General features: G+C 39.4%; 1 protein-coding gene across 1 annotated transcript in view; it reads left to right on the forward strand.

Annotated features, from left to right (window-relative positions):
- CRYBG3 (beta-gamma crystallin domain containing 3) overlaps nt 1-27,523 on the forward strand; it is a 100,842-nt gene that overhangs the window by 36,264 nt on the left and 37,055 nt on the right. Inside the window, exons 3-8 of the mRNA XM_010005500.1 lie at nt 12,033-16,491; nt 17,427-17,474; nt 17,785-17,900; nt 19,070-19,217; nt 25,577-25,713; nt 27,058-27,172. Of these exons, the coding sequence (XP_010003802.1) occupies nt 12,033-16,491; nt 17,427-17,474; nt 17,785-17,900; nt 19,070-19,217; nt 25,577-25,713; nt 27,058-27,172 (5,023 nt within the window). The remainder of the gene's footprint in view (nt 1-12,032; nt 16,492-17,426; nt 17,475-17,784; nt 17,901-19,069; nt 19,218-25,576; nt 25,714-27,057; nt 27,173-27,523) is intronic.

Below are 27,523 nucleotides of genomic sequence, written 5' to 3' on the forward strand. Positions count from 1 at the left end.
ATTAAATTAAAGGTTATCTGATTAGGGAGGAGGTTGCAATGATAAGTTAAAAAGGGACTGTTGTTAGGTTGCATAATCCCATTAGAGTTGTTTAAAAAATAAAATAACCTTTCAGAACTAAAATACCTGCCAAGTTGTCTCAGATGCCTCTACCCAGGCAGCTTCAATAACCTCGTATCCTTAAAGCAATATTTTGCAAAATACAAGGAAATCAGACTGCCCTGACCTGTAGACTGAGGTTAATTTTGCCCTCAGTGGGAGGCCTGGCATTTGGTAAAGACTCAAGTTTCCAGGCCTTGAGCCAAGGAAAGTGGAATTCATGAGCTCAGTTGGTGGAGTACATATTAGTAAGGGACAAAATGTAGTAGGTCACGTTACTCCTTTATCACCCTGGCTGGTTGTTTTGGAGGTAATTGTACCTTAAGGGCTTCTTCTCCTTTAATCCAGACAGTGGCAAGTGGTAAAGGAGGAGCACAGATGACAAAACCATGATAAATTGGGCAAAATCTCTAGGCAGCAATTGCTGTGGACAGTAAAATAATCATAGGAGCACTGATGATGAGTCAGGAGAGCTGGGTTGGCTAAGTCTCCAGTTATTGAATCCCCTAATCTTCCCTTTGTCTGTGATGGTTGAAGATTTCCTTGTCATTGAGAAATGAAGCAAGGAATTTGGCTTGGTGTATTCTATAAGAAGTTACTGGTGAAGAAGTGAGGTCAGTGAAGACTAAAACACAGTTTTAAAGTAATGCTTGTTCAGCTGTAAGTAGGAAAAAAAGCGAAGTTAAGGTATTTCCTACTAAGCGTAGAAAAAAACTCTCTTGCTTGGGTAAGATGGTGGTCTTTGTACAGAAAGTCCCTAGTGGCAAAGAGGTATGTATAAAAGTAAAAGCTCACATTTAGTTTTAACCTTTGCATTGTATGATGGTAAAAGCCAATCTTTAACTGATTAAATAAGCCATAAAAATAAAACAGTGGAACAGTGGGGATGCACTTTACCTAATTTCTCACTACTGAAAATCTACATGAGAGAGATCAAGGCTGGGGGAAGAGGGGCTGGAGAGCAGCCCAGCAGAGAGGGGCCTGGGACTACTGGTTGACAACTGGTTGAACATGAGCCAGCAGTGTGCCCAGGTGCCCCGGAAGACCAATGGCATCCTGGCTTCTATCAGGAACAGTGTGGCCAGCAGGAGCAGGGATGTAATTCTCCCCCTGTACTCAGCACTGGTGAGGCCTCACCTCAAGTGCTGTGTGCAGTTCTGGGCCCCTCACTGCAAGAAGGACATTGAGGTGCTGGAGCAGGTCCAGAGGAGAGAGCAACAAGACTGGTGAAAGGACTAGAAAGAAAGTCTTTATAGGGATAGGCTGAGGGAGCTGGGGTTGTTTAGCCTGGAGAAGAGGAGACTCAGGGGGGACCTTAATCACTCTCTTCAACTACCTGAAGAGAGGTTGTAATCAGCTGGGGGCTGGGCTCTTTTTCCATGGAACTAGTGACAAGAGGGCATTGCCTGAAGCTGCTCCAGGGGAGGTTTAGGTTGGGTATTAGGAAGCACTTCCCCACAGAAGGGGTGATTAGATGTTGGAATGGACTTCCCAGGGTAGTGGTGGAGGCACTGTCTCTGGACGTGTTCAAGGAAAGACTGGATATGGCTCTCAATGCCATGGTCTAGCCTATGTGGTGGTGTTAGGTCATAGGTTGGACTTGATGATCTTAGAGATCTTTCTCTCTTTCAATAATTCTGTGATTTCATAAAGTAGGTAACAAATATAAAACCTGGGTTTGCACCCATTATCATTGCCTGGAAACAATTAAAGTCACTTTGAAAAAACTTCTGGTGGAACTCACTTACACATAAATTGTCTTTTGCTAACAAGCAGCAATTGGGCTTAAAAATTGAGGCCATTTCTCTAAGACTTCTGACAATGGACTTTCTGCAATACGTACCTGCCATCTTCACAGGAACACCCATCATGGTAATAGGCAGTGCTCTCTGTGGGGGGCTGAGAATACAAGTCTAATTATTTTTTTTATTATTTTTTTTTCCCCAGAAAACAACAACAACAAAACAAACTAATATGAGTAATGACCCTGTTCTGTTCTATTGGCTGCTTGCCACTTGCCCATTTTCTAATGTGTGTCTGTATACACATATATTATTTTTTTATAATATCCAATAACGATAAGTGGATGTTGCATATAGTGATGTGCAAAGCAATAGTACTTGTGAAACTGCACAGCTTGTTCTGGAGTTCAGCAAGAAGCCTTATTGCATTGCTGAACATGGCTCATGAGATGAGACTCAAAGTTGCACCCACTCTAAATGGTTTGCTTATAAAATCCTCACCAGTGGTTAAGGGGCTAATAGCCCAGTTTAGAGGAATATTTAAGATCCTGACTCCTTTTGTGGATTTGGAAGTTAGAATGAGCTCCCAACAGCACAGCTGCAAGGATTTTTTTTAACTCTTAAGTAGAAGAGGAGAGAGGCTGATTTCAAAAGCAAGTGCTCGTAGCAGTATATTTTTACACTTCACAGCCTACCAGAAGTCAACTCCTTGTAATAATTTAGAGCATTGCAAGCTGTTTCAGAAAGGGAGCTAGCACTGAGGAGAGACAAATGTCAGACCATTTACAGTCACTGTGTTATAGTGAGGGTTTAGGCTTTTTTTATTGTAAACTCTAGTGAACTAGTTGCTATACATCTAACTGCATGGTATTTCCCATCTTAGTATTGTAAAAAACCTGTCCTTTCATTTTGCTCTGTCAGAAAATCATCTCCTAGAATCCTTCAGCTCTACATAATTCATTTCATTGTAAGCAATGGTCTTGCCAGGTAATTCCTGAGGAAGAATTTGGCAGAGTGGGGAAGCCACTGCTACTGCATTTGTTGAAATAAAATCAATCTTGTGATCAGAGCTGTGTCCTCTCTAGTTGCCTCCCACGACCTGTTTTACCACAGGACCTGAACATTTAAAACCATAAGTGTACACCCAGCATGTAAGTTTCCATCCGTCTTTGAAAGCATCTGTTGGGGGATGACAGTAAGACAAACACAAGAGCACTGTGTTGATTACTTCTATTATAACAATATCTGCTTAAAGATTCCCGTTGTATGGACAAGTATGTGTAGTTATATAGCAATATACAGCCTGTCAGAGATGGGAGAGACAGCTGCTTTTCTTTGTAGTAAGAGGTGAACAGCTGTGAACCCTGGGTGGTCCTGCTAGCATCTGCCCTGCATGCCTGCAAGCACTATTGTTTGGACTTGGATTGGTTACTTTTGGTCTTAATTCTCTGATGTAATTTGCTACAAGGACACTTGAAGCAGCCCAAGTAGGAGTGGAAGGCAGAGGTATGCATTGTGGTGTGGGGAAATGGGGAAAGGGTAGAGGGATGTACTAGTTCATCTTATGGTGGCTTTCTGGCTTCTGCCTTCAGAAACTGACCATGGACATGCAGCAAGGTTCAGTTGCTGGTGCTGAGATGGACAGGGAGTCATTGCTGCTACTGGAGTCTTAACTATGTGGGTAGCTCCACCCTTCTAGAACAGCCAGATACGCCCCAAAATTGATTTAGAAGGCTGTCCTGGGAAAAGGTCAGGGTCATCCTGCCCCTGATTCTCTTGCTGAACTGTGGAGGAGGCTTCCAGCAGCGATTGCAGGGCATATCCAAACTCCCATGGAAGGTTTTAGTGTTAGGTCACTGAAGAAGAGGGCTTTGTTATTCTTAAATCTTTTCTTCCAAACACATCCCTATGCATGCCTTCATTTGAACAAGCTACCCTTAAACACTACTCACTTTCAAATTTTCATGTGAGCTCAAGCCTTTGTGGGTCAACCGAGGATACAGGTGCTATGCTGAGCAACCTCTTTCAACAATGGGATGGGTGGATTTTGGGGCTCTGCTGTAGAAGTGCAGGCCCAAGCCTGCCTGCCAGAGAAGGGAACCTCCCCAGAGCTGGGATGTGATCCAAGGGAAAGGTCCTTGTCAGCACCAAAGCAAAGATTCCTGTGTTTCTGAAGGATGAAAGCTCCTTAGTTTAATAGTAATTCACAACAGATGCATGATGCAAAATTGAGCTAAATTAATTTAGGTGAAAATTAATTCACTGGGTTGTTCTTTCCACTGAACTTTTCTAATAGGGTTGTTCAACTGTGCAATGTATTTGATTAATAGAGACTGTGTCTTAGAAGTAACATATTACAGTGTGATTTTGAAATTAAGGAGCTACCTGCAATGTAATTCTTAAGGTCTCCTAGACCTTTACTTGTCAAGGGCTTAAGCCTCATACCTTCATCTTTACTGTTGTTGGGGTGGCAAGTAGCATCAGAGAGAAGGTATCATGGGGTTCCTGCTTCAAGTAGGTAGGTGGGCTGCTAGAACAGGTAGCCCTTTGGTTGTCTCTTCAGTGCATGCTCAGCACCTGTGTAACGCTCATAGGCAGGTCTCCTGCTGACACATCTATCTGGCTAACTCCCTTAAGAATCAGTGTACATAGAAGAGAAGAGTAATATTTTTTTCTGGCATCCTGAAGTCAAACCCTTTGGTTTCCTTAACATATCTGAAGCTGCACTCTTGCTTGAGAGCAGAGGGGTGTCTTAACTTTAATTCTTTATTACATTTGAGGAGAGACCAAGAGAAGTAGCTTTCTTCAGCTTTAAGAGAAGGCTAAATGGAGACCTTACAGGTGTTCACAGGTCTCATGGAGACCTTAGAGGAGATGGAGACAGACTCCTCTCAAGGACACAGGCTTTTGGGACAAGAGGAAACAGGAACCTGGAATATTGGGAAATGTGTTTTCACCATGACTTTGGTCAAACCCTGGGGCTTATGCACAGTGCTCCTGTCCTGTCAGTCTATTCTCAGAGGTGCTCGGAAGTGGTGGGACAAGGCTCCAAACACCCTGATCTGGTTGTCCCTGCTGGGAACAGGGGTTGAATTGGATGGTCTCCCATAGTCCTTTCCATGCCTGTGTCAGCTCTGTTCCCAAAGGCAAGGCTATCTCTCACAGGGTAGCTTTGAACTATCCATTTTCCAAATGCAGTTTGCTTTTCACTGGGATTTGCAGCATCTTATTACCCCTCCTTGCACATCAGTGTGAGGCAGCACATGGCAAACTGCTGCAGAGGCAGCACAAACTGTACTTGTCCCTGCTCCCTGGAAGAGGCAGGTCACAGGCAATTGAGTTCCTGAAAATCTGAGAGGGAGAGAGGTGAAGGAAGGGGGGAGCTGGGTGACCTGTGTGGCAGGTAGGTGTGCATGGCTGCTTCCCACAGGTTCATTGCTGCTAGGTATTGGGGAAAGATGTCAGCAGAGAGCCTGGAGTGATCCCAGGCCCTTTGTGCTGGTCTTGATCTTGCAGCTGCTGGTGTTTTGTGTCAGCCTCAATCTGTGCTTGCTTCCTTCAGATTCAAAAGAGTGAGGTTGCTTTCCCAGATGTGGAAGATAATCAAGAAGTAATAGCATGAAGGGCAAGGGGAAGGAAAAGCATTCCTTCCAAGGTCATAGAGACCGCATTTGCTTCTATTAAAATTGTCATTGACTTTTAATTGTTCTTATGGAACATTAGCTTTGAAATTTCCTGCAGAATCAACAGTGTGCATATCACTTTGTTCAACCAAACTTTTGACCTTTTGAAATACATATTGTGAAGTCCTAGGACAGTAAGTATTTAAAACTTCAGATTTAAATGATAAATCTATCTCCTCTAGCTAAAAAATAAATTTCTTTCATCTAAGTTGTGTATGACAACTTTTCAGTTAGCCTACAGTATCTTTTTTTCAATAAGACTTTTATTTTTTCCATTTATGAAGATCTGACATGAGTGTAGAAACCAGCTGGCTGAGCAAGTTGGATTCCTCCAGAAGGTTTTTCAAAGTGACTTTAGAACAATTGTTTCCAGACAAAGGACCTTAATAATTTTTTTTTTTAAGTTGTCAGTTAAGTATGCAGTAGAAAAAAAGCTAAGTGAAAAAAAATAAACAATAGAATAATTTTAAAATAGTTAGGGAGGGGTAAACAGAAACCACAAGAGACATACTGATTTAGATCAGTGGTTTTCAGCCTGTAGCCTGCAGATCTCTGCTCTGGGAACTACTTCTGAGGGGTCTGAGAGAGAAGATTAGGGGAAATGTGCACATGCTCAAAAAAGCAGGAGACTGCTGGGCTGTGGAGAAAACATCGGGAGGAGTGAGGTAAAAGGAAAAAATGGCCATAGCATGTTTTGGGAGAGCAAAGTGCTGCATGCTGCAGAAACAGGCCAGCCAGCAGTATGCTCGTGCTTTGGCACTGCTGAGCCTGGGCTACTGAGCTAAGCAGTGATGCCTTTGCAGGGCTTCCTACTGTGGATGCCATGCTGTGCTGCCTGAGGATCTCAGGTGCTGTATCCATGTAGTGTTGTACCATGCTATATGGTCTTCCTCTATCTTTGAAAATAGAGTTGTCTGCTTTCTGCATTCTTGTGTGGTACAAGTATAAAGATTGGAGAGGTCACAGTCTTCAGCTGGAAAAGATGCAAACAATGTAGTCTTTAGAGCTGCATTGCAATGGTGGGTTTCTTCCTGCTTCAGGCCTTCAAAACCTAACACGATTGTTTTATAACTAATGCCACTTTTGGGGCAAGTTACACAAGATGTCATATGAGATGTCAAATGTTCCCCTCTCATCCTTGAGATTGCCCCTCTTGAACTTTTTATTTCTCTTTCTGATCAGAAAAAAATCTCTACAAGCACCTACTTTTAACAAATTTAATGTAACTCTTGTTGACATCCTCTCTTGCTGCTGTCAGTCTTTTGTGAAACTGAATTAAGGCTTTATAGGGAATTGAATAGCTTCCTGTGAAGAAGGGAAAGAAGGAATTTCCCAGTATTTGAAATATGTGACAGAATATACACTGGGTTCTGTGTATAATCAGGATGTCATCTTTGTTCTCATATGAATTAAAAAAATAAAAAAAAAAAAGCAGTTTTAAAGGTAGGTTCTGAATTGGCATATTCTTTTAGTAATCAGCAATGACTTGTTACTTTTCATGTCTATGAAACAAGCCTCTTGGGACACATTCAAAAGATTTTCTGTGACACAACCTGCTCTAAGTGTGTTTCATAAGACTTACAGCTGAATTGCTGCTGCCTCACAGGGACATGGGTTTTCATTTTTTTTAATGTCTCATTGTTTCATAAGTGTTTATGTTGAACACATTTTTATGTGCTCTAAAAGTAAATGCGTTAGGACTAAAAGGTCTGTTGACAAAATTTTTATAATATGCTGAGCATCGAATTCTTTATCAAAGGCCAGAGAACCTGAGGTTGCCTCTCTGTGGAGGAGAGGTTGCTTTTTAAAATAGCATCCACTGCAGAAACCCTTGGTAGAGGCAAGTCTGGAGGAGAGCAGAGCTGTGTGTTAGGAGACGCTGGCAGAGGGCAGCTACAGCATAAGGCTCTGCAGTTGAAGTGGTGCTGTAGCCAGTACTAGTCAGCGTTGGGTTTGTGCACAGGGCAGATCCCTCTGAGTCTTATTCAGACTTCAAATTAATCAGTTAGAGGATAAAACTATCCTCAGAATACAAAGGGAGAGCAATAAGAGTTTGGGAGAAATTATTAAAAGCACCACGTTGGCAAAGAGAAACTGAGAATGTTTATTTTGCCTGACCACGTATAATAAATGGTATAACTCTTTGGGATCTGTGGCTCAAATCAGTGTGAATACAGCACATTGTCATGCTGGGTTCTCCTTGTCATTCCTGTGTAGACAATATTCTGAAAAATCAACCTGTTCGTCCCATTTCTGGATGCTTTGGGTTTAAGAAATGCTGAGTTACTGGGAGATATTTGAAGGCAAACGTGCGTGTGGGAGATAAATAGGACATTTTCCAGGTTTGTCAGAGCACTAATTCTTGCCACATGTTTATAGATACATTCTATTTTGTTGCCACCGTGTATCAGGCAAAGTATCAACAGAAGAGTGAAACACTCACTAAGAGTTAATTGTCAAGCTGTTCGTTCATTCAAAGTGGTACCTTTGTTGTGGTGGAAATTAGTATTTGGTACCTTGCAATACCATTGCTGTGTGCACTTTAAACATGTATTGTTATAATTTTCCTTTTTAAGAATTCATGGAACTTTTATGGAGGATTGGTGCCAACCTGTGTTCTGATTGTTTTCTTAAAAGGAATTTTCTCTGCATTTTGGACAGTTGTAGACTGACTTATTTTTTAGGTTGGCCAAAGCATGGGGTCAGCTTATGGTTTTTGTAAAAGGTTAACAGTGGTTATTTGAAACATTTTCATCCCATTCTGACTTAACTGAAGTAGGAGAGAGTACTCAGTAAAATTAATTCTGAATGAGAGTATGATCAGGTCTTACATTTGTAAGACTCTTTTTTTTTTTTTGTTATGGCTGTCTCTGTCTGCTTGAATGTAATGTACTAGAGAACTCAACAAATCCTTTTCCTAATATTTTTAGGATCTCTGGAGCTTTGGAAAGTATCTAATGTAGAAGAAAGTTTTCTGTGAGGAAGTGGAAAACAGTATAAATTTTTTTTAAGGGAAACAAGCAAATTTATTTTTTTCTCTACTACTCTTTCTCTAACTAGATTTTGTTTTCCTCTCAGAAATGTGTGTATCTCTTTGAAGAGCTGTGAAGGCAGCTGAAACAAATAGGAAGTGTGATGTTTAGCAGCTACCACTGTTGGTATCTCTGGAAACCAAACTAGTGGTATAGAAGGCTAAATGTAGGCATCTAACTTTGCAAATGCTTGGGAGACATAGTGTTTTTACTTTCCTGTTTCCTCTATAACTTAATCTACCTGGTTAATAAACCCTATACTGAGATTCTGCTGCAGCCTTGATCAGGGATTACAATAAATTTAACCATTCTTACAATTTTTACATTCTTATAATGTCTTGAGTTTCCTTGTTCAGATACTTTGGCATTAGTCTAAATATACCTGGCAATGTAAAACATTAATATAAATTAATGTTTATATGTCTTTTAATGTTTAAGAGTATGAATAATTTCACCTCTAGTTCACTTATACTCTTTGCATGTTCAAATATTGCTCAAGGAAGCAGCTTAATATTTAAAATCACAACTAAGTTCCCTCTTCAAAATAAAATTAATACTGAAGTATGAATCTGGTCCTTTAAAACCATGACAAAAAAAGAGATTCTATTTTAGGCTGGTAAATCCACTCCATTTTTATATTATTTTCTACCTATTGAGAGGATACGTACTCACTATAGATACAGACAATATTTGAAGTTATAGCTACCAAATTATTCTCAAAATTATTTATTTTGCTATTCAGTTTTCCTTAGAAATTTCTATTCCTTAGGAATATTCTATTTGTCACTGAAATTGTCTTCAGCTCTAGCAGTAATAACTTCTCAATAAATGTGAACTAAAGATAAGCTGCAAGGAGCTTTTAAAAAAGCTTTTAACATGTGTTTTACTTATCACAATGTTTTTGTATTAGAAATCAAAGCCTTAACTAGCTCCTTTTTTTCAAGAGACTCTTTTGAAAGGAGTATGGCAATTTCCCAGACAGGTGAATGGCCACTTCTGGTCGCTGGGTTAGCAGACATGGGATCAGACTACATAAGAGTTTGAAAGGCTTTGGAAGAACAAAGGCAAAACAGACTTTAAGCATAGTCTGAGCATCTGCTTTGTCCTAAGCAGAGGAATGGAAAAGCTGATGGTCACATTCATATTGTCATTGCTCAATTTTTGCAACAGTTCTTTAACCAACAACAAAAAACAGAGGGAAAGGAGAGCAGAATTAGGAAGAAAGGTATTTGTGATGTCTGTTAGTTTTAAGAAAGAAGAAAAGCTGCTTCTTCAGAAAATGCAAAGTAAAAGGCTCTGAATTTATCCTTAGTATATCAGAAAAAGCACTTAAGGACCATGTCACAATTCGATCCTGTCCGTGACACCAATTAATGTCACGGTCGGATATGTGGCAATTTTTTATAAAGCTGATCCCAAATGGTGAAATTAAGACACAAGCAAGGTCAGATGTCATGCACACAACAACCTTTTATTGCAGTAACACAACAAAAGTCCCTAGAGTGGATAGGACAGGGAGGAAAACAGAGACAGAAAATAAGGAGAAAGCAAAGATACAGAGGACAGGAAGCGAGAGCATAGTTACCACCCACGGTCCAGCGATGTCGTCGGTGGGGAAGTGTTTCCTGGTGGGGAAGTGCTTTGAATGCACCCACAGAGTCCCAGATTTTTATACAGTTCTTGCCCACTGCACCCCCACTTTTTCCCTGAATAAGGGAGAAAATCCTTCTGTCTTCTCTGTGATAGCAGGGGCAGGTATGGTGCCAGGGGCTACGTAGTCTTTGGCTAATTGATGGGATCAACCATTACAAAAGAGGAGGTTGAGTCAACTGGCACCACAGGATTAGTTTGTTGCAGTGGAGTTTTGGTCCTAGGAAGTGGCTTGAGACTGGTACTCCTTGTCTTGTCCTGCTAAGTCGGTGATTTTCATATCAAGGCCTGGTTATCACTGGATGTTCTGCTCCCAGCGCCAGCTGTAGAACTCCTTTGTCTCCGGTCTCAGCATGTCCCACACTAAACTCCCCAGTTCTCAGGTACTCCTCGCAGGAGGGGAAGTAAAATGGTTGGGTGGGTTGCTGAGACATCTCTTTAGTTCATCAACAGGTGTTTAATCCACAAGACAGACAACAGATATCCTGAGTGCCAAAGTCCATCACTTATCTCTTGGATTGTTCCAGACAAGCACTGTGTATTCTGAATGCCACAGATCAGGATCACAGTTATTTTTCATGGTGATTCTTTCATTTGTTAGGTTTTGCATTCACTTTTTTTTTGCTACTCTGTTTCTGACAGATGACTGTCTAGATGATGGCTAGATCTACCAATTCCTTGTCACATTTTTAGGTTGCTCACTTTGATATTTCTTCCATCATTGAAGCAGTCTTCAATCTTAACTGATCTCCATTCACTTTCTTTCCTTCACCTTGTTCAGGAAGCATTTCCTGTTGTATAGTTTCTGTTATCCACATGTTTGGCTTCTCCAAGTCCTGCTACTTTAAGATATGTGGAGAGCTTGGGTAAAAAAATTACATTTCAATTTACTATTTTAATCAATATGAATACAACACATTTTTTTCAGTTTTTAAAGTGTTGACCTGCTTTAGTAGGGTATAACATCTTCACAAAAGTACACTTACTTCTGTCACTGCAAACATTTACTTGCAATGGCATTTGTAAATAGTAATTCCATCCTCTAGTAGAAAGCAAATTATGAGTTGTTTATAGCAACATCTGCTTTTGCTTGTAGTTTAAGTTGGTGTTTTCAGTAAAAAGTAGTGTGTGTTTCATTTTTTCATACAAATCCTCATTTAGGAATAGCAGAAGAAGGAGGAAAATTGTATTGCATGAAGTCTAGACTCTGTGCTAACCTGTGGAGGAAAGCAGTATTGTACATCATCTACAGTTTATGTTGACCTTTATTATCACATTAGTTGTTTAGATAGTCTGTCTTATGCTGATAATGGTGATCCTTGTTACAGGCAGAGGCATCGGAAGCCAGAGGCACCTGCAGTCAGTTATGCAACATATCGAGGTTCTGCAAGGATCAGGCAGCTGCTGAAGAATCAAGCAGAAAAGACTGAAAAAGGAGAAGAAAGTACGGAAAACAGAAATGCTTCAGAGGGCAAAGAAAATGGAGAAATCCAAACAACTGTCTCTCCAGAATCAGGACACTTAATAAAAGAAAATGGAGAAGAGGAGTGTAAAGATCATGAAGGCAGTGTCATAGTAAATTCTGCTGCATTTAAAATGGAAACAAAAACGTCTGGTAAAGCTCAGCATTGCTGGGGTAGCAGTAAACATGAAATAACTGCAAAGGTCACAACTTCATCTATGGAATCGTTTCATGATACAGACTTAAAACATGCACCTGCTTTAGATGCAACAAAAGTTAGAAGGACACATTCACTAGATTCATTGTTGTTATCTAATAGTAGAAACAGTGAGATTGTAACCAATTCTACTTCCCATATTGCCAGTTCCCTTAAAATGAGTTCTACAAATGATTTGGTGGGAAAAGAATCTGAACTGTTGGGAGATGCAGAAGCTCTGTTTCAGGCAAACCAAAATGCCGCTTCTAACTTGCATAATCACTGTAGTATAGCAGCTAGTAAGGAGTCAATAAAAAAAATGCAGGATTCTTGTTTACATTCACCCAAATCAAAAGATAAGACAGTTAATGAAGAACTACAGTTGAGGAAGGGAGAACGTTGCTGTAATCATCAAATAGGTAGTCACTCGGAGCTAACATCTGATGTCCAGATGCTTCATTCCAGTATCACTATATCTCAGCAGCAAGCAGATCAGCATATGGATAATGGAAAAAAAGATAGTGATCCAAGAGATTGTGATACACAGAAAATTGTGGCACCTGTAGAAAGAGAGCAAAATCCACAGAAACTTCTTGCTACTGCTATTTTACCTTTTAGTGAACAAATATCCTCTTCACTCAGTATAGAGTCCAGAGGAGAAAAATGTATAGCTGCAGGTTGTTTTGTTGCTTCAGCGTCATCTTTTAAAAATGATAAAGACTTAGTCATGGACAGGGGGACTTGTAATGAAGAACTGAGTGCATTAGGGAAACCTAAACACATACAAAATGATCACCGGTTAATCCTTGCAGAGAATTCCAAAGATACTGCCCCACCAAAGACTGGTTTACTTTGTCTAGAAACTGAGGATGTGGAAACAATGAAGGTTTTATCTGAAGTTGCAGTGGAGAATAGTGCCAATGTATTATCACGCATAAATGGGTTCGAGAGTGTGAAATCTAACCTTGATGAGCTGACAGCACCTCTCTCTGTTACTTTCGAGTCTTCTCTTGACACTGGAGGCTGTTGCTCAGCTTCTCCTCATCCTAGCTGCAAGACCAAAAATAAAACTATAGGGAAAAGAGAAGTCAATTTAAAAGATGTGAGGGAAACTAGTTTTTGTCCTGACCTTGAATGTGAGAAGAGCAAATGCTTCGAGCCCATGGAGAGGAACCTCTTGGAAAACTCAGTTCCCATCCACAACTGTGGTCCTGTTTCCCATGAAACTGACCAAGACATTCCAGTAAAGGCATTAGTGAAACTCAGAGAAGATAACGCAGCAAAGCCTGCACGTTGCCCTTTAATCAGCATTGACAGGACACATGATCATATTCTTGATACTTCTGAAATCGACAAGGCTGGTGTGACTGAAGTTGCTCTTGTTCCTTCTGATTGCAACTCTGAACTTTCCTCTCCTATTTTTAAGTCACAAGAAAACATTCTAAAGGTTTCTCATTCTGCCTTGAGGTATGGAGACAGACCTTTGACTAACCATTCTGTTTTAATCTGTGAAAAAGACATTGATTTAGACATCACTGCTGAATCTCCACCTGTTTCTGAAGATAGGTGTATTAATTTTTCTTCCAAGAATGACAACAGTAGTAAACCTAGGATACCACCCACAGTACTTGATTCTTCAGCTGACAACCAAGGAAAAATGCCTTCTCCATCCACTAGCTCTGAAAATGGCCAGATTGCTAGATGGCCTGCTGCTTCTGTACAGGATAGCTTAATTTTCCCAGATGGTGAGTTTAGGAGAATAATCCCTGAGGTCAGAATAACGGAGGCGTCACTTCGTTCAGGAGGCCTGAGAGCTTCATGCCCAGCTGGTTCTCTTGGACCTGAGCTTACTCTAACTGTGCTTGATTGCTATACTACTGAACTAGATGTGGGGGGTGTTTGCATCCCCAGGCACTCTTCACCTACTCTGGAATCTAGAGAAGCCTCCAGTCTTTCCATTTCTGGCTTGGAAACATCAAGCATTGCTGAGGGGAGCAGCTATTCCTCCAGTGGCGGTGATGGGGCAGAGGAGGCCTCCTCCACTCAACAGGCTGAGAACAGTGTCTTGGCACAAGCAATGCCATCACCCACTTTGAAGTTTCTGGAAATGGCATCTGAGTCAGCCTGTACTGAGAGTGGATGTAGAAATGCTGTAGGACAGGCGAATCTTGGTAGCCATGCTTCTGCTGTCTTAGAAGCCCCTTCTGTGATGGATGATCAAACAGCTGCTGCACCTCCAGAGTTAAATGAGCTCCGTTCTGAGGAAGTACAGGAAGATACTGATGTGAAGGGACAAGAATGTGCCAAATTAAAATATGCTGCTGTTTTGTTTAAAAAAGCTGAAGAAATAGTGGACTCAGTTTTACACTTAGCTATAGAAGAAATCATAGCAAAACAAGCCATTAGTGTCTGCCAGCTTTGTGGGAGCAAGGGTGGTTTAGTAAATATGGATATTCAAAATGTTCAGAAGGTTGAAACTGTACAGCTAGAAGCAGAAGAAATCCAGTCAGCTGTGCACTCATTTAAACATTTTAAGGAGAGCAGTGGAGGAAGTTCATCTTCATTTACAGGAAATGAAACAGTGGATACAAATAACCAAGATGAAAAGATATTATCTTACATCCCTGATAAAATTGACCTACATAGTGCACTAGCACTAAAAGCCAAAGAAATAATTGATGAAGTCATTAACTCAGCCATACAAAAACTGGCATCCCATCAGTGGCAAGGCAGTGAGAGTAAGAGGCCTTTTGAAGAAATTGAGCCTAAACCTAAGGCTGAAACCCCAAATATGTTAAAGCTGGATATGAAGTTACCTGCCAAAACACAAAAACCAACAGAGAAGATGGAAGCTCGAAGTGTAGCTGAGAACTGTGAAAAGGTGGATTGCTCAGGTTCTCCTTTACTTGCAAATAGTATGGAAAATTGTATAGATTGGCCCCAAAGGGGTAAAAAGATACCAAATAATGCATTTGCGTATCAAACAAATGGATTTCTACCCACGGATAATTCAGAAAGGCCAGAGTTTAATCTTATTACACTAGCAAAAGAGAGACATAATGGAAAGGTGTGTGAACATCTGGCTGCAGCAGAGATATGTGGCAAAGCTGGATCATCAGCAACTAGTGGAAAATCTGATGGATCTTTACATGTAATACATAGAGATGCTCCTGTGCCTGAAGAGACTCTTCTGCTATCACAGTTAAAAGATTCATGCAATAATATGAATACGCCTGAGTGCACTTTGCTGCCAGCTGTAAATGTTAATTTGTCATCTTCTGTGCCTGATGGAGATTCACTCGTCATGCAGAGTGAATCCAAAGACAAAAGCAGTCCTCAGGGGTCTCTGAGAAGCAGTGCAGAGTACAGTCCATGTGAACACTGTGGAAAAGAGGCTGCAGACGAAGTACCTGCACAAGTAAAAGAAACCTTAGAAGATTCAAATGGAGTGGAGAGTAAAAAGGAACTAACAGAAAGAGTGAGTGAGAAAACAGAGGTTAATATTGGATTAAATACTCAGTTCATTGTACCTGAATTGTCTGTTACTGGAGAGGACAGTGACAGGGAAAACAACTTCAACACAGTCTCTGCCCAGAATAATGAGAATCTGAAGCAGGTACAAGTGAAGGATCAAGACATGAATAGAGAGGATCAGCTTGAAGGGAATAGTCTGGACTGCAGCAATGACATGAAGGAATCAGCAGATCTTTTGGCCTTTTCTCCATTAATTGAACAGTGGGAAAACAGTTCTTTTACTATCATTTACGAAGGTGCACTTCAAACCGAGAACAAATCTGTCTCTGCCAATGATAAGCAAGCTGGTTTGCTTTCTTCTTCTGATTTGCCTTCAGATAATCTAGATTATTTAATGTGTGACAGAGCAAAGAATAGACATGAGTCAGACTGTGTTTATGGCAAGGATAACAAGTTGAGTGAAGCAACAGCTAGCTGTAGCTCAGAGTCGTTTCTGAGCGTGGAGGCCAAGCGCTATAGAGTATATCCTTTCTCTTTGTCTCCAATATATGAAGATGACAGCTCCCAGGAAGACCTACTTTCCACAGACATGTCTCCAGAGGGCCATCCTAGTGGAATATCAAAAGATAACACTGACCACACTTCTGTGCTTTCCCTTCTCCAGTCAGTTTCTGAGCGCTTACAATTTACTACTCAGTTCAGTAAAGAGGAGGAGGAGGAGGGGGTGGAGGATGAGGAGGAAGAATCAACATATGAGGAAAGTATGCTTGATGTTGAAAGAGAAGATGACTGTCTTTCCAGTCAGTGGAGAGAACATTTTAAAACAACCCTTCAATCTAATGACCAAAATGGGTTATTTTTTCCTGAACAACCATTTTTTCTTCCAAAAGAACAGCTTGACTCTAAGGAGCAACCAGAACTGTTTCCAGGTGCAGCTTCTTCAAGTCAAACATCTTGTGAGCCAGTTTCACAGAAAGTTGATGATACTCTAAAGCATTCTCCTACAAGTGTGTACTACCAGTATTTGAAATCTGCTAGCAATACCTCCTCTGAGAAGGGTACCAGATTTGGAAGCATTCTCCAGGATATGTTGCAGCCAAAGATTCATTGGTCTCAAGACAGCAATGTGCCAAACCTACAAGAATTGTCGACGGTAAGATGTTGTGTCATATAATAATCAAATTGATTAGTACAGATTCAAAAGTGTTGTCTCCCTTTTCTCCTTTTTCTCTTCTTAAGATTAATGCTTTAATCATAAGCAAAAGTAATTAGTCTGTTTAAGATCATAATTTTAAAAACAAAAAGTCTTCTGATAAAATAATTCTGAAAACATATTCTTGGTTCAGAACAGAAATGGAAGTGATGTAATTGTAAAACAGGAGATGATGATAGAAAACGTAATAAGAAAATATAAATATTAGCAAGTCTGTATAATAGTAAAACACAGACTTGTCCTTGTTAAGGACATTTCAAACTGAAGATTATGGACTTGCCTTTTGTATGAAAATTGTTCTTTCAGTTCTTCCACTTCTACAATTAGTAGAGCTGTGTTGTCCAAAAAATATCTGCTTACTGGTCTGTTTGATTGTTTTGTCACAGTATGTTCTACAAATTGTAACTCAGTTAGCAAATAAGTAATACAACAGCTTCTGTACATTAGCATTTAGTTTATTTAAAGCTGTGGCAGATGAAGGTATGGAAACAGTTCTTTCAATATTGAGAAACTGAAAAGGCTCCATAGACTGAATGTGTAACTGAAGAAAGTCTTTTCATCATGTTGGAATACTGCAGTTTGTGCTAGAGGTTTTGCCACTGCTAAGACATGCATTTTATGGTTTGCTAGGAAAGGGTAATTAATTTCTGTAAGTTACAGCTTCTGTAATAGTTCCTCCTTTCTACCACTTGCTGCTTTCTGCTCATTGATTCTGTTAAACTGTTTACACCAACTCTGAATGACAGTGAAACAAATATTGGTTGTTTCTCCTAGTGACAGTTGCATACATTTATAGGAATAATGAGCCCAGAATAATCTGTCCAGGCTTTTTGCCACTGTTGCAGATGTTAATCTCCATCTGCTTTGCATTTCAGAACCTCGTTGACAGGGCAAGTCTCAAATACAATCCAAGACCGGGAAAGGTAAGCAAAATTCATCTTGCATAGATCAATACAATACATGGAATAATCTCATATACCAAAATTTTTTAATTGAAAGCAACTGAAGTTATGTATGCTCATGCTGATGGTAAGAAGATACTATTAAAAATCCTGCTACTAGTAATTGTACTGTACTTCTGTCAGCAACTGTGGTTTTAGTTCAGTAGAGTGTTTTATAAAAGAAGAAAATGTGTAGTTGAACAGGCACAGAGTGAAATAGGTTTTATTCCAAGCAAAAAATTACTCTGTTTTTAAATTGGCCCTCATTTGTATGCATTTTATGTTGTTTCAGATTATCATTTATGATATTTCTGCTGACAAAAGTAAACAAGAAGTTAATTCTGATATGCTAGATACCACGTCCTGGATCTTTCCCATTGGAGCATTACTTAGGATAATTAGAGGATGGTAAGAAATCCAGGTCATATTTAAATAGAGTCCAAAATACTGTGTATCTGTTTTTCTTGTCTTTTCATTTTGTTTATTTATGACACACACCTGATCTGCAAGAGTGTCTTTTAATTTCTTTATATTTAGAGTGATTCCAATGAAAAAAGCATGAAACAAGCCTTCAAATGCTGTAGTATAAAAAAAAAGTTTTTTCTCCTGCGAGTGGTTTTCAAAAGTTCCTAACAGAACCACAAGAAAGTTTTTAGTTTTCTTACCTGAAGTGCTGAGACAGTACAGCCCTAATCATCACTAGAAGCATGTGTATGCCAAATAAATTTTTAATTTATATATCAGTTTCATAATACCATAGCTGCAGTAAAAGGAGCATAAAATGAACTATCTCAGCTGCTGTTTATCACAGAATTATAGAGTGGTTTGGATTGGAAGAGACCTTAAAGATCATCTGGTTCCAATCCCCCACTAGGCCAGGTTGCTCGAAGTCCCATCCAGCCTGGCCTTGAGGTACCAGGATTACACCTCTGGTACTTAAAATGTAGCATTTAGAGGAATGTTGATGCATACTGGTATACAAGTACATCAATGGTTGGTTTTGCAAGTGTTTCTATGTTTGCTTTGGGAAGCTGGGGCTGGGACCATGCCAATTGTAGCATTGGAATTTAAGTGGTGGCACTTAGAAATAATGTTTCTGACTGTCAGCCATAGCAACAATGCATGTCACATTTATGCAGTTTTGAGGCAGCCTTATTTGGTTTGCATGCATTTCTTTCACATCCAAAGAAGTACTGAATGCTGTTATTGGTACATACATAGTTTTATACCTTGCATAGTATCTGCCTGAAATAACATGTTTTGATGAGTCAATTACTGTATTTGTTCTGGTGAAATAAGGCTTTTTTTTTTTTTCCATTGTGCTTTAGCTCTAATTTTATGCAGTTACTATTTTAAGTTATGTTAATCTACATCCTAGAGGAGGAGAACTATGTATTTTACTTGAAAAGCACAGAAGTATAAGCCCTGCATTTGTCTGAAGTTAATGTAACTACTGAGGGATGGCATAAGAAGGGGCTGATAATTGTCTTGAAAAGAAGAGCTCATTCCTGAGCTTTCCAGCAAAGGTGCTGCATAACCACAGTCTTACAACTGACTTCATGATCTCATTATTGCAGTTGGATTTTTTATGAGAAACCAAACTTCCAGGGTCAGAAGTATGTCCTAGAAGAAGGAGAGACTGTGCTGGATCACCTTTGGGATCTTCCAGGAGTGAAATATGATCAAAGAAACCTCACAGTTGGTTCAATCAAACACGTAACAAAGGTATAGACATTTTTAATAATATATGCACATACATATATAATTTCTGTTGGTGATAGTGCTGTATTGCTAGTAATGGACAATGTTTGTATGCAGTATTTCTGATTTTACTCAGATTTAGTATGAATCACACTTTTCACCTTCAGGATGAAGTCCAGGGCTTTTGCTGAGATAAATTTCTCTTTCTTCCTGAGGTTAATGAGCAAATGGATTATCTTTCTTTGCTACCACCTTTGTCTGACACAGGGACTCATCTTACCGTTAGATGTTTGACTGTTCAGTTAATTGGAATGAAATGGAATCAGTTTATTTATTTCAAAGTGTTTATCTGAAGCCCAAACCATCTACTGTGTCTGTATGTTACTAGCTGGGATTTCAATCCCATTTGTGCTGTGTAGCCAACACAAGTTACTATTTCTTTCTCTACATCTTTGTGCCATTTGTAGGATTTCCGTGTGGACAAGTGGTATACCTACAGCATCTGGCTTGGCATACAGCCAGAAGTTTAAAAGGCATTTTGTTGAAAAGACAGGAATCAAATTGCCTAAAACTAAATACAGTGTACCCATTGTTGCTCAGTGAATGAGGAATATATTTACCAGATCTTGTGATTTACGAAGACTTAGTGCTCTTGTTGTTTAGCGTAACATTCAAATTATTCACAGGGCAATAGCTCTTTACTGTGAGATAAATACCATTTGTATCGCAATGTGAAAGTTTTTCAGAAAAAGTGATGTTTTTCTGTTGATAAAGAGGCAATTTTAAAATGGATAACATTATTGTCATCAGTACAGGAGTATAATGTCGTAACAATATGAAATTTTTGTTCTCTTAAAGGCTGAACAATAAATAAATTCAAAAGAGGCTAGGTGAGGGCATGAATAATGAAGTTAACCTTTATTTGAGCTAAACAAATTAAAAGCATTTGACCAATATGGAACATAAATATTGATCAATAATGTGGAAGGCAGCTAACTCATTAAAGAAATGCCACGATAATTTGTGAAACTATGGTCTGAAGCTGGGGGAAGCTGGGTGTGTCTTGAGTATCAAAGAAAAGCCTTGGATAGGTAAAACACTGGTTAGCTTCATCATGCATGATAAAAATCTTTGCAATACAGTTAAGTGTTTTTGAGTGTTGTTCTTCCAGTATGTGGTTTATGAAACACAGGTGGAAAGCTTTATTACAGTACACGAGTTCAGTAATCAACACTATTTCTCATATAACTTGAAGCTTTAGCAGGTGTGGTTGGCTGGGAAGACTTCGGCTGTGAATCCATAGGTCTGTGTGGAGTGGAGCTAGTGTGGGTGTGGAACTCACCGAGCTGGGCTCTGTCCTCTACACCTTGATTTGGGAAAGCATCTCTCTTTCCTGGGTTGTGCTTCAGCTGCTGTGGAACCAATTTTAGGTGGTAGTTTTCCGAAGTGCTACCTTATTTATTTATTTGTTTGTAAAAAGCCTAGGCATTGTTTTTTTATTAACTAATCACTGTTGCTTTTTCAGGCAGCTCATGTGTGTGTGATCTGTTGAATCACATGTTTTACAGTCATTCTCTTTTTCATAGGCTGCATAGCTCAGTGGCTTTTCTGCTGTCTAGTTTTGTCATACTGGCTGTGTGTCCTGTCTGTCTGGCTGATCTTCTGATTGTTAAACTGGGTTTTTATGGTGCTTGTTTAGTGGCTGTTCAAATGCCTTGAGTTAGGAGATTTGAAAATTGGCTAAATGTTTTGGAAGAAAATGGCTTGCCAAGAAGAGAAAAACAGATGTTTACTGAAGAAATGGTATGAGGTACATTTAATATTTTACATTTTTTTTACTGGCAGATGTTAGTTTGCTGAGAAACAGTTTGCCAGTAGCTTTGTGTTCTGATTTGATTTCAAGTCTCCACAAAAAGCAAAGGTTCTGTTAGCTTTGTGGTTAGCCTGTGGCTTGACTTAGGCATTAGATGTATCCATGTTTGTTTAATTTGGAGGAATTTAGAAGTGGAAAAAAAATATCCTAAAGGAACAGATCGTGCAACTAGTAAAATGAAGACCTATTTGAAATAATGAGGATGTTGAGTTTCACTAGGCTAAGTCAACATGAGCCTAGCCTAGCATAAACTGCCTGCACACACAGGCTCAGTGAGGCTCCTGCAGCACAATCTGTTTAGCCAAGTCAGTTCTTTGGTCTGCTCCATATTGATCTTATGGATTTGGAGGCCTTTTTCTATCTGTTTCTAGAAGGCCAGTGAGGATGCTAAATATTACTTTTCCAAAAACAAGAGCTGAGAAGAGTTGCTGATGTTTCCATTCTAGAGGGATCTTGTAAACCAGTGACAGGAGGTCTGAAACAGTAGTTTATAATCTCTATCTGGTTGGCCAGGAATAGATTCTTGTGGACTTTACGTAAGCAAAGCTCTTTGTAATGGGAATGTTCACAGTATTACATGAAGGATGTGCTTCTTTTGGTAATGTAGGTTTGTTAGGTGACAAGAAGTTACTGATTCAAGCAGGGACTACTTTGTCAGTTCACCCAGCAGCTTCAGATTGTCTCATTTGCTAGTTGGTATTTACAGGACAGTATTCATTAATTTCTTAATATTATTTTATTTTACTACCAGTGCTGTTGAGTTCTGTAACTTGATTTGGCGGTGGTGGGTGATAGCAAGAGTGGTACTGAGCAGAATAACTGAGAGTAGGAATTATGAGTGAAAAGGGCTGAAGGACCAACAGAGAATAAGATTTAAAATAAAAAATGCTGCAGAAGCTGACACATAGTAAGAACAAACTGTGTATCAAAAGTAGGATGCGTGTCTAGACTGTATTAAAAAGCAATCATGTGAATACCAGAACTAATTAGGCCTGGTTTTCAATAGACTCTTCTCTCATCATTGTTTTGGCATTTAACTTAAGAAGCCAGACTTTAGTCATTCTTTGTCATGTTGTTGACATAAAAGGCTACCTCATTTAAATCAGCTATTTTGACCACTTCAGACCTAACAGTACTGAAATCATTTAGTCCTGACAGTGCTGTTAGGGCTTTAACCCTACATCCAAAGAAAGGTAAACAGACAAGAACACCTGGAAGGGGTTGAAGGCTCTGAATCTCTCACTAATGATGAAGCTTTCGGTGAAACTAGAAAAATGTGAGATGCCACTGAAGAGTATTTAATGCTAAGGTCTTGAGAGTTGTCTAAAGACTTCAGAATAAGCCTTAACCTTTCTGTTGAGGGATGTGTTGCTGTTTTAGAAGTGTCTGTTCTCTGCGAGCTAGCAAGAACTTTTGTAAACATCTCTGCTCCTAAAAAAGACCATGGGGGAATCACAGGCACATCAGGACGTCTCTGTGGAGGTAGGAGGAGAGTACCACAGAGTAAAGGAAAGACAGAGTGGGATGCCTGGAGGCTGTGACCTACCTAAGTGTTTTATGGTTATGTATTATCCTTGGAAGACTTTCCAGTAGCATAACTAACATGGCATGAGTTTGGACGGCTTTTGATGGGGGTGGCAGGGCTAGAGGAGTACAGGGAGGAAACTTTCCAGTTTTGGATCTGGCCTGAAACACTGTGGTAGTAGTTTTGCATGTGGATATCTTATTTGAAAATCTTGACGCCTTGCAAATGAAAGGGCTTGGGACTGAAGGATCTAGTACTCAACCTGAATGCTATCATATTTGTGTGGTTTTCACTTTGTTTCTAAGGATGGTGGCTTTATTAGGCATGTTAAAGAAACCTCTGAAAGTAATGATGCCTATTAAATTTATTCAGGCAAATATGAACATGCTAGGGCAAATGCTTAACCAAGCTGTTGTTTACACACTTAAACCATATAATGGCATAGTACTTGTGTGTACACTGGAAAATACATAATGTTCACCTCATTGAGTAATAGTAAATTTTACCATTTTTTGCAGTCTGTGAATTGATATATGTAAATTGAACTCAGTATTGCAATCAAAATATGTTACTTAAAAAAATGTGCCTAGAAAATGTACTTCTTTCAATCATGCTATTGCCTTCAAAAGTAGATATTTTAATTGCTTTTGATGAAGACCTCAGTTTACTGCATGATGTTTTATGAAGGGACTTTGTTGGCTTAATGTAGTGCACACAAAAATATCATCACAATGAGCAGATTTTTTTATGAATGTCAAAATTTTGCTGGAGAGAGATGGTGATAAATTGGAGAGATTTTATTATGAGTGTTTGTGCTTTACCTATCCTTTGGAGAACTGCTGCATTCTTCATCTGTTGAGGTGGAGCCTGCCTCGTGAGCTTCCGAGTCAGGAAAGCAAACTTGAAAAGAGAATACAGACTGGCTTTTTCCAATCTTCAGATGAAAAAAAAAACAACACACCACCTCCTACTGAATTAAAATTAAACATATTCTGTCTCATATTCTGTCTGAGCCTGCAGGCAAAGATACTTTATTTTGCCACTTGTCTAGTCTTGTAGGTGCTTTGATTCAGAATTTATCTGAAACCATTGAGAGTCTGGTATAATTATTTGTGGAATTCCTATAGGTGCAACTTATGATCTTCCATATCAAGCTTTATTGTTGGATTCACATACTTCAGCCTTCTCACATATCAGGTATCATTAGAAAAAAAAAATGAACTTAATATATTTCTTATCTGTAAGGTAATAAGGTGCATATACCTACAGAAACTATGAGGAGATTTTCTTTAAACTTGTCTACCAATAAACTTAGAATTGAGGAACTGTATTCCTTTGTACTTTGCCATAAAGTAGCATTGTACTAGAAGTCTTTTTCCCTGATTTTTGTGCTTGCTCATCTGATAATAAAAATCCTGGTACTGCAGTGTTTGTTCTGAAAACAAATAAAGTGCATTGTTTGCAACATACAATACAGAGGAAACAGGATTATGTATGAGGGACAGTTGCCAAAACAGTATACTGTGTTACTTCAGGTCTCATGAGGAGAGTGAAATAATATCCTGAAGTCCATCTATTATACTTGCCACATTTATTGCTGACAGTTAAATAACTACTGAAAGAACTTAGCTAACAGAGAAGAGCTGTGTTTCTAGGTGGGATGTTACTCCATCGTTTGAAAGTTCCGCTCAAAACTTATGTAAAAAGAGAAGACAAGCAGGTGTTGTCATGAGATGACGTGCTGTAACTTTAAGAGCTATTGTGCCCTAATGCTGCTTTTCTTTGCAAGCTCTTGTGTTTTGCCTTTTGAGTCTGGCAGAAGCCACAGCCTGTGTGGGATCTCTGTCATGATGTGACCCTGCCTGGGTCCGCAGCAAATCCAGTAACCAGGTGCTTCACAGAGGGCACCCTTGGTGACGGCTGCTCATCCTTCTCTAGTGCACATGCAAGGGACATCTTCCTTCCGCCATGTTCAGGACTTCAAGGTCTCTTTATGCTGTCCACGTCCTTTGGGCTAAAGCAATTGGGCCCATGGGTCAAGGGGATGAGGAAAAGGGCACTGTGAAGCTATCACTGAGAACTGAAGGTTTCCAGCTGCAGCTGAGCAAACTCTGTAAGCACATGAGATGCTTTTCACTGAAACAAGACAACTGTTCTGTAATGCACTGCTCAAGCATGGCATTATAGAAGATCCTCAGTGTTTCTTGATGTGTTTGAATGCTGGGAAAGAAACTTTTGGCAATGCATTTAATATAAATATTGTGAAACTAATGTGGCTCAATAAAATCCTTGCAAATTGTAGAGAAGATCATGTGTTTAACAAGTTCTCTCCAGCATAGTATCTATCAGGAGAAAATCTTCAGTAAGGTAACAGGAGTTGTTGCTCTGTAGTAACAGAAAAATGGTTACAGGGTCTACTTAACAAAACAAGAATTTCCCAGTACTTTTCTTTTTCTTTCTTTGTCTAATATGCTGTAGATATATTTTAAATGACATAAAATTGAACTTCTGTGGCTTGAAACTGTAGACAGATGTATTACAGAACCTAATTATCACTGAGTGGGGAAAGTGGGAATGAAGTACTAGACATCTCTAGGAAATTTTAGTTATGTATGCATCATGTGTATCTATATGTGTGTCATGGAATCACTGTCTTAAAAATTAGCAATATTATATACACTGTCTATCAGTAAGTACTGTCAGATCCTTTACTTGGAGTGTTTTACAGCTTTTTGAAGGTAGTCTAATAGGCAGAAATGTGTAGTTTTTCATGGAAAGTTAGCTGGAGATCGAAATTTACTTCCCTTAGCTTTTCTAAAACTCCCAGCATTAATTTTAAAACCTCCCATCTTATGAAGCCCAGAGTTAAGTTAGAAGGGTGAGAAGACAGGGAAAAAGAAGGAAGCACCACTGGTCCTTCCCCTGCCGCAGTGGAGCAGACTGTGCAAGTGTGGATAAGCCTTACACTTTGATTTGTTTCCACAGGACTGTCATGTTCCAGAGGTAGAATTCTGTGTGGGAGCCACGACAGAGGGACTACCTATCTGCATACAGAGTGCAGTTGCCAATTTAGAAGAACTGGATTTTGAGAAAAACCCTTATATAAGTGTCAAATCAGGAGTGTGAGTACTAAACTTTTTTAGTAGCATTTTGCCAGCAGGTAGAGGGGTAACATCATGGGATGAAAGTCAGTCAGCAAGGGGAACAATATTTGGGGGTTTTTGCTACAAATCAGGCAACGTACACTAGATATTCCCAGCTCTATGCTTCAGTGTTGTGCTATATGGGCTTCTAACAGTAGAACCAAATTTTTGGAAGTTTTTTTCACCTAGTTGCTGGCAGAAGTCTTCTATAATTCCATCCATGAATAGCTTTATAAATAGAAGAAGTGGCTCAGCTATAATTAGCTTGTAGTTCATTGGAGGATAGATACTGTGTCCCTAGCCACCCACCCTGTTGTAACTGTTAACACCATAGCTGAATACCAGAAAATTAATATTACATCATCCAAGCATTCCTCAAGCTGCAGCCATATCCTGACTTTCTGGACAGGGGTGATGCAATAAGATACAGGCCCCTCTGTAGCCCAGGATTTCCTGTATTGAGCAGAATAGTCTGTTTCCAGGGCAAATGGCCAACACTTGACAATTCCTGAAGTATGGCATTTCTGTGCCTGTTTTCGTACATCATTGCAGAATGACGTTAGCTGTTCTGTTAAACAGAGTCTTGAGTGTGATTTTCCATGGGAGCCAAGCCTTCCTTTCTTCCTACAGTGTCACAATGTATGTGTGAAGCTTGGGGTGGTGAAGGAATTAAAAACAAAGTCTTAGTCTTTGTAAAACTCACTCTAACTTTTAACTTCTTGTTGTCTGTGTGTGTAGTTTTAAGAAAGTAATTTTCCATATGGCTCAGTGCCTCTTCTTCCATCCCTTATTTGGTCTACTAACCTGGTGTCCAACTTCTACATTAATCTTTCTTTCTGATTTAAAACAGTATGAAGGAGTCTCAGCACTTTAAGTCTTCATTTTAAAATTATTCTATCCTGCTTTACAAAGGAGTGTTGTAAATGATATTTTTTAAAATAAATTCCACTGAAAAAAATGAGCAAGATTGATGTTAGAAGCTGTTTAATTCCTCAGGTGGCAATTCTAGGTAAATTTGGTGCATCTCATCCTCAGTACTGCCATTAGTTTTGCATACACAAGTGTAACAAACTGGCTTCTGAAAGTAAATGAACAAATTGGTAATTTTGTGCTCTTCCATTCATATTTAGCTTGCATTGAGCAAGGGAATCTGAGATCTTAACACTGATGTTATCAGTGTATTTAAATAGAACAAGATTTTTATGTGCTAGCAGTATCAAAAATGCATTGTCTAGCTCTGAGTACAAAAAGAAAAGTAACTTTAATAAAATAATTGTCATGTTTCTGATGAGATTAATAAGTCCTTTATCCTTATTGTTATAGATGGCTTGCTTATTCGGACTTAAATTACAAGGGAGAGATGAAGGTTTTGCAAGAATGCGACTCACTATCTGAAATTCCTTCAGCAGATGTGAAATCTCTGCGTCCCTTAAAAATGGTGAGGACTTCACAATTCCCTAATTGGGAACAGGTTGTGTGCCTGCCTTTTCCTACTGTTGCTTCCCCAGAGGTTTTGATCTAACTATAACTTAGGTTCTGACATCCTTTCAGGGTTAATTCTTATAAATGCAATGCTCCTCCCACACCATGGTGTGTTTGCAGTGTTGTAAGGGCACAGCATTCACTTGTTCCAGGACTTTCTGGGCTTCTGCATCGGCCCAAGTAGGAACACATACTCAGAAGGAGTGCCTGATTCACTAGACAGCTTCCTTCAGAACTGGTGTTATCAAGGGGAGATCAAATAAGACAGAACTGAAGGGCAGCCAACACCAATTCCTTTACTAAAAAA

Source organism: Chaetura pelagica, unplaced genomic scaffold (genome assembly GCF_000747805.2).
Source record: "Chaetura pelagica isolate M959 unplaced genomic scaffold, ChaPel_1.0 scaffold39, whole genome shotgun sequence".
In the NCBI taxonomy this organism is placed as follows: domain Eukaryota; kingdom Metazoa; phylum Chordata; class Aves; order Apodiformes; family Apodidae; genus Chaetura; species Chaetura pelagica.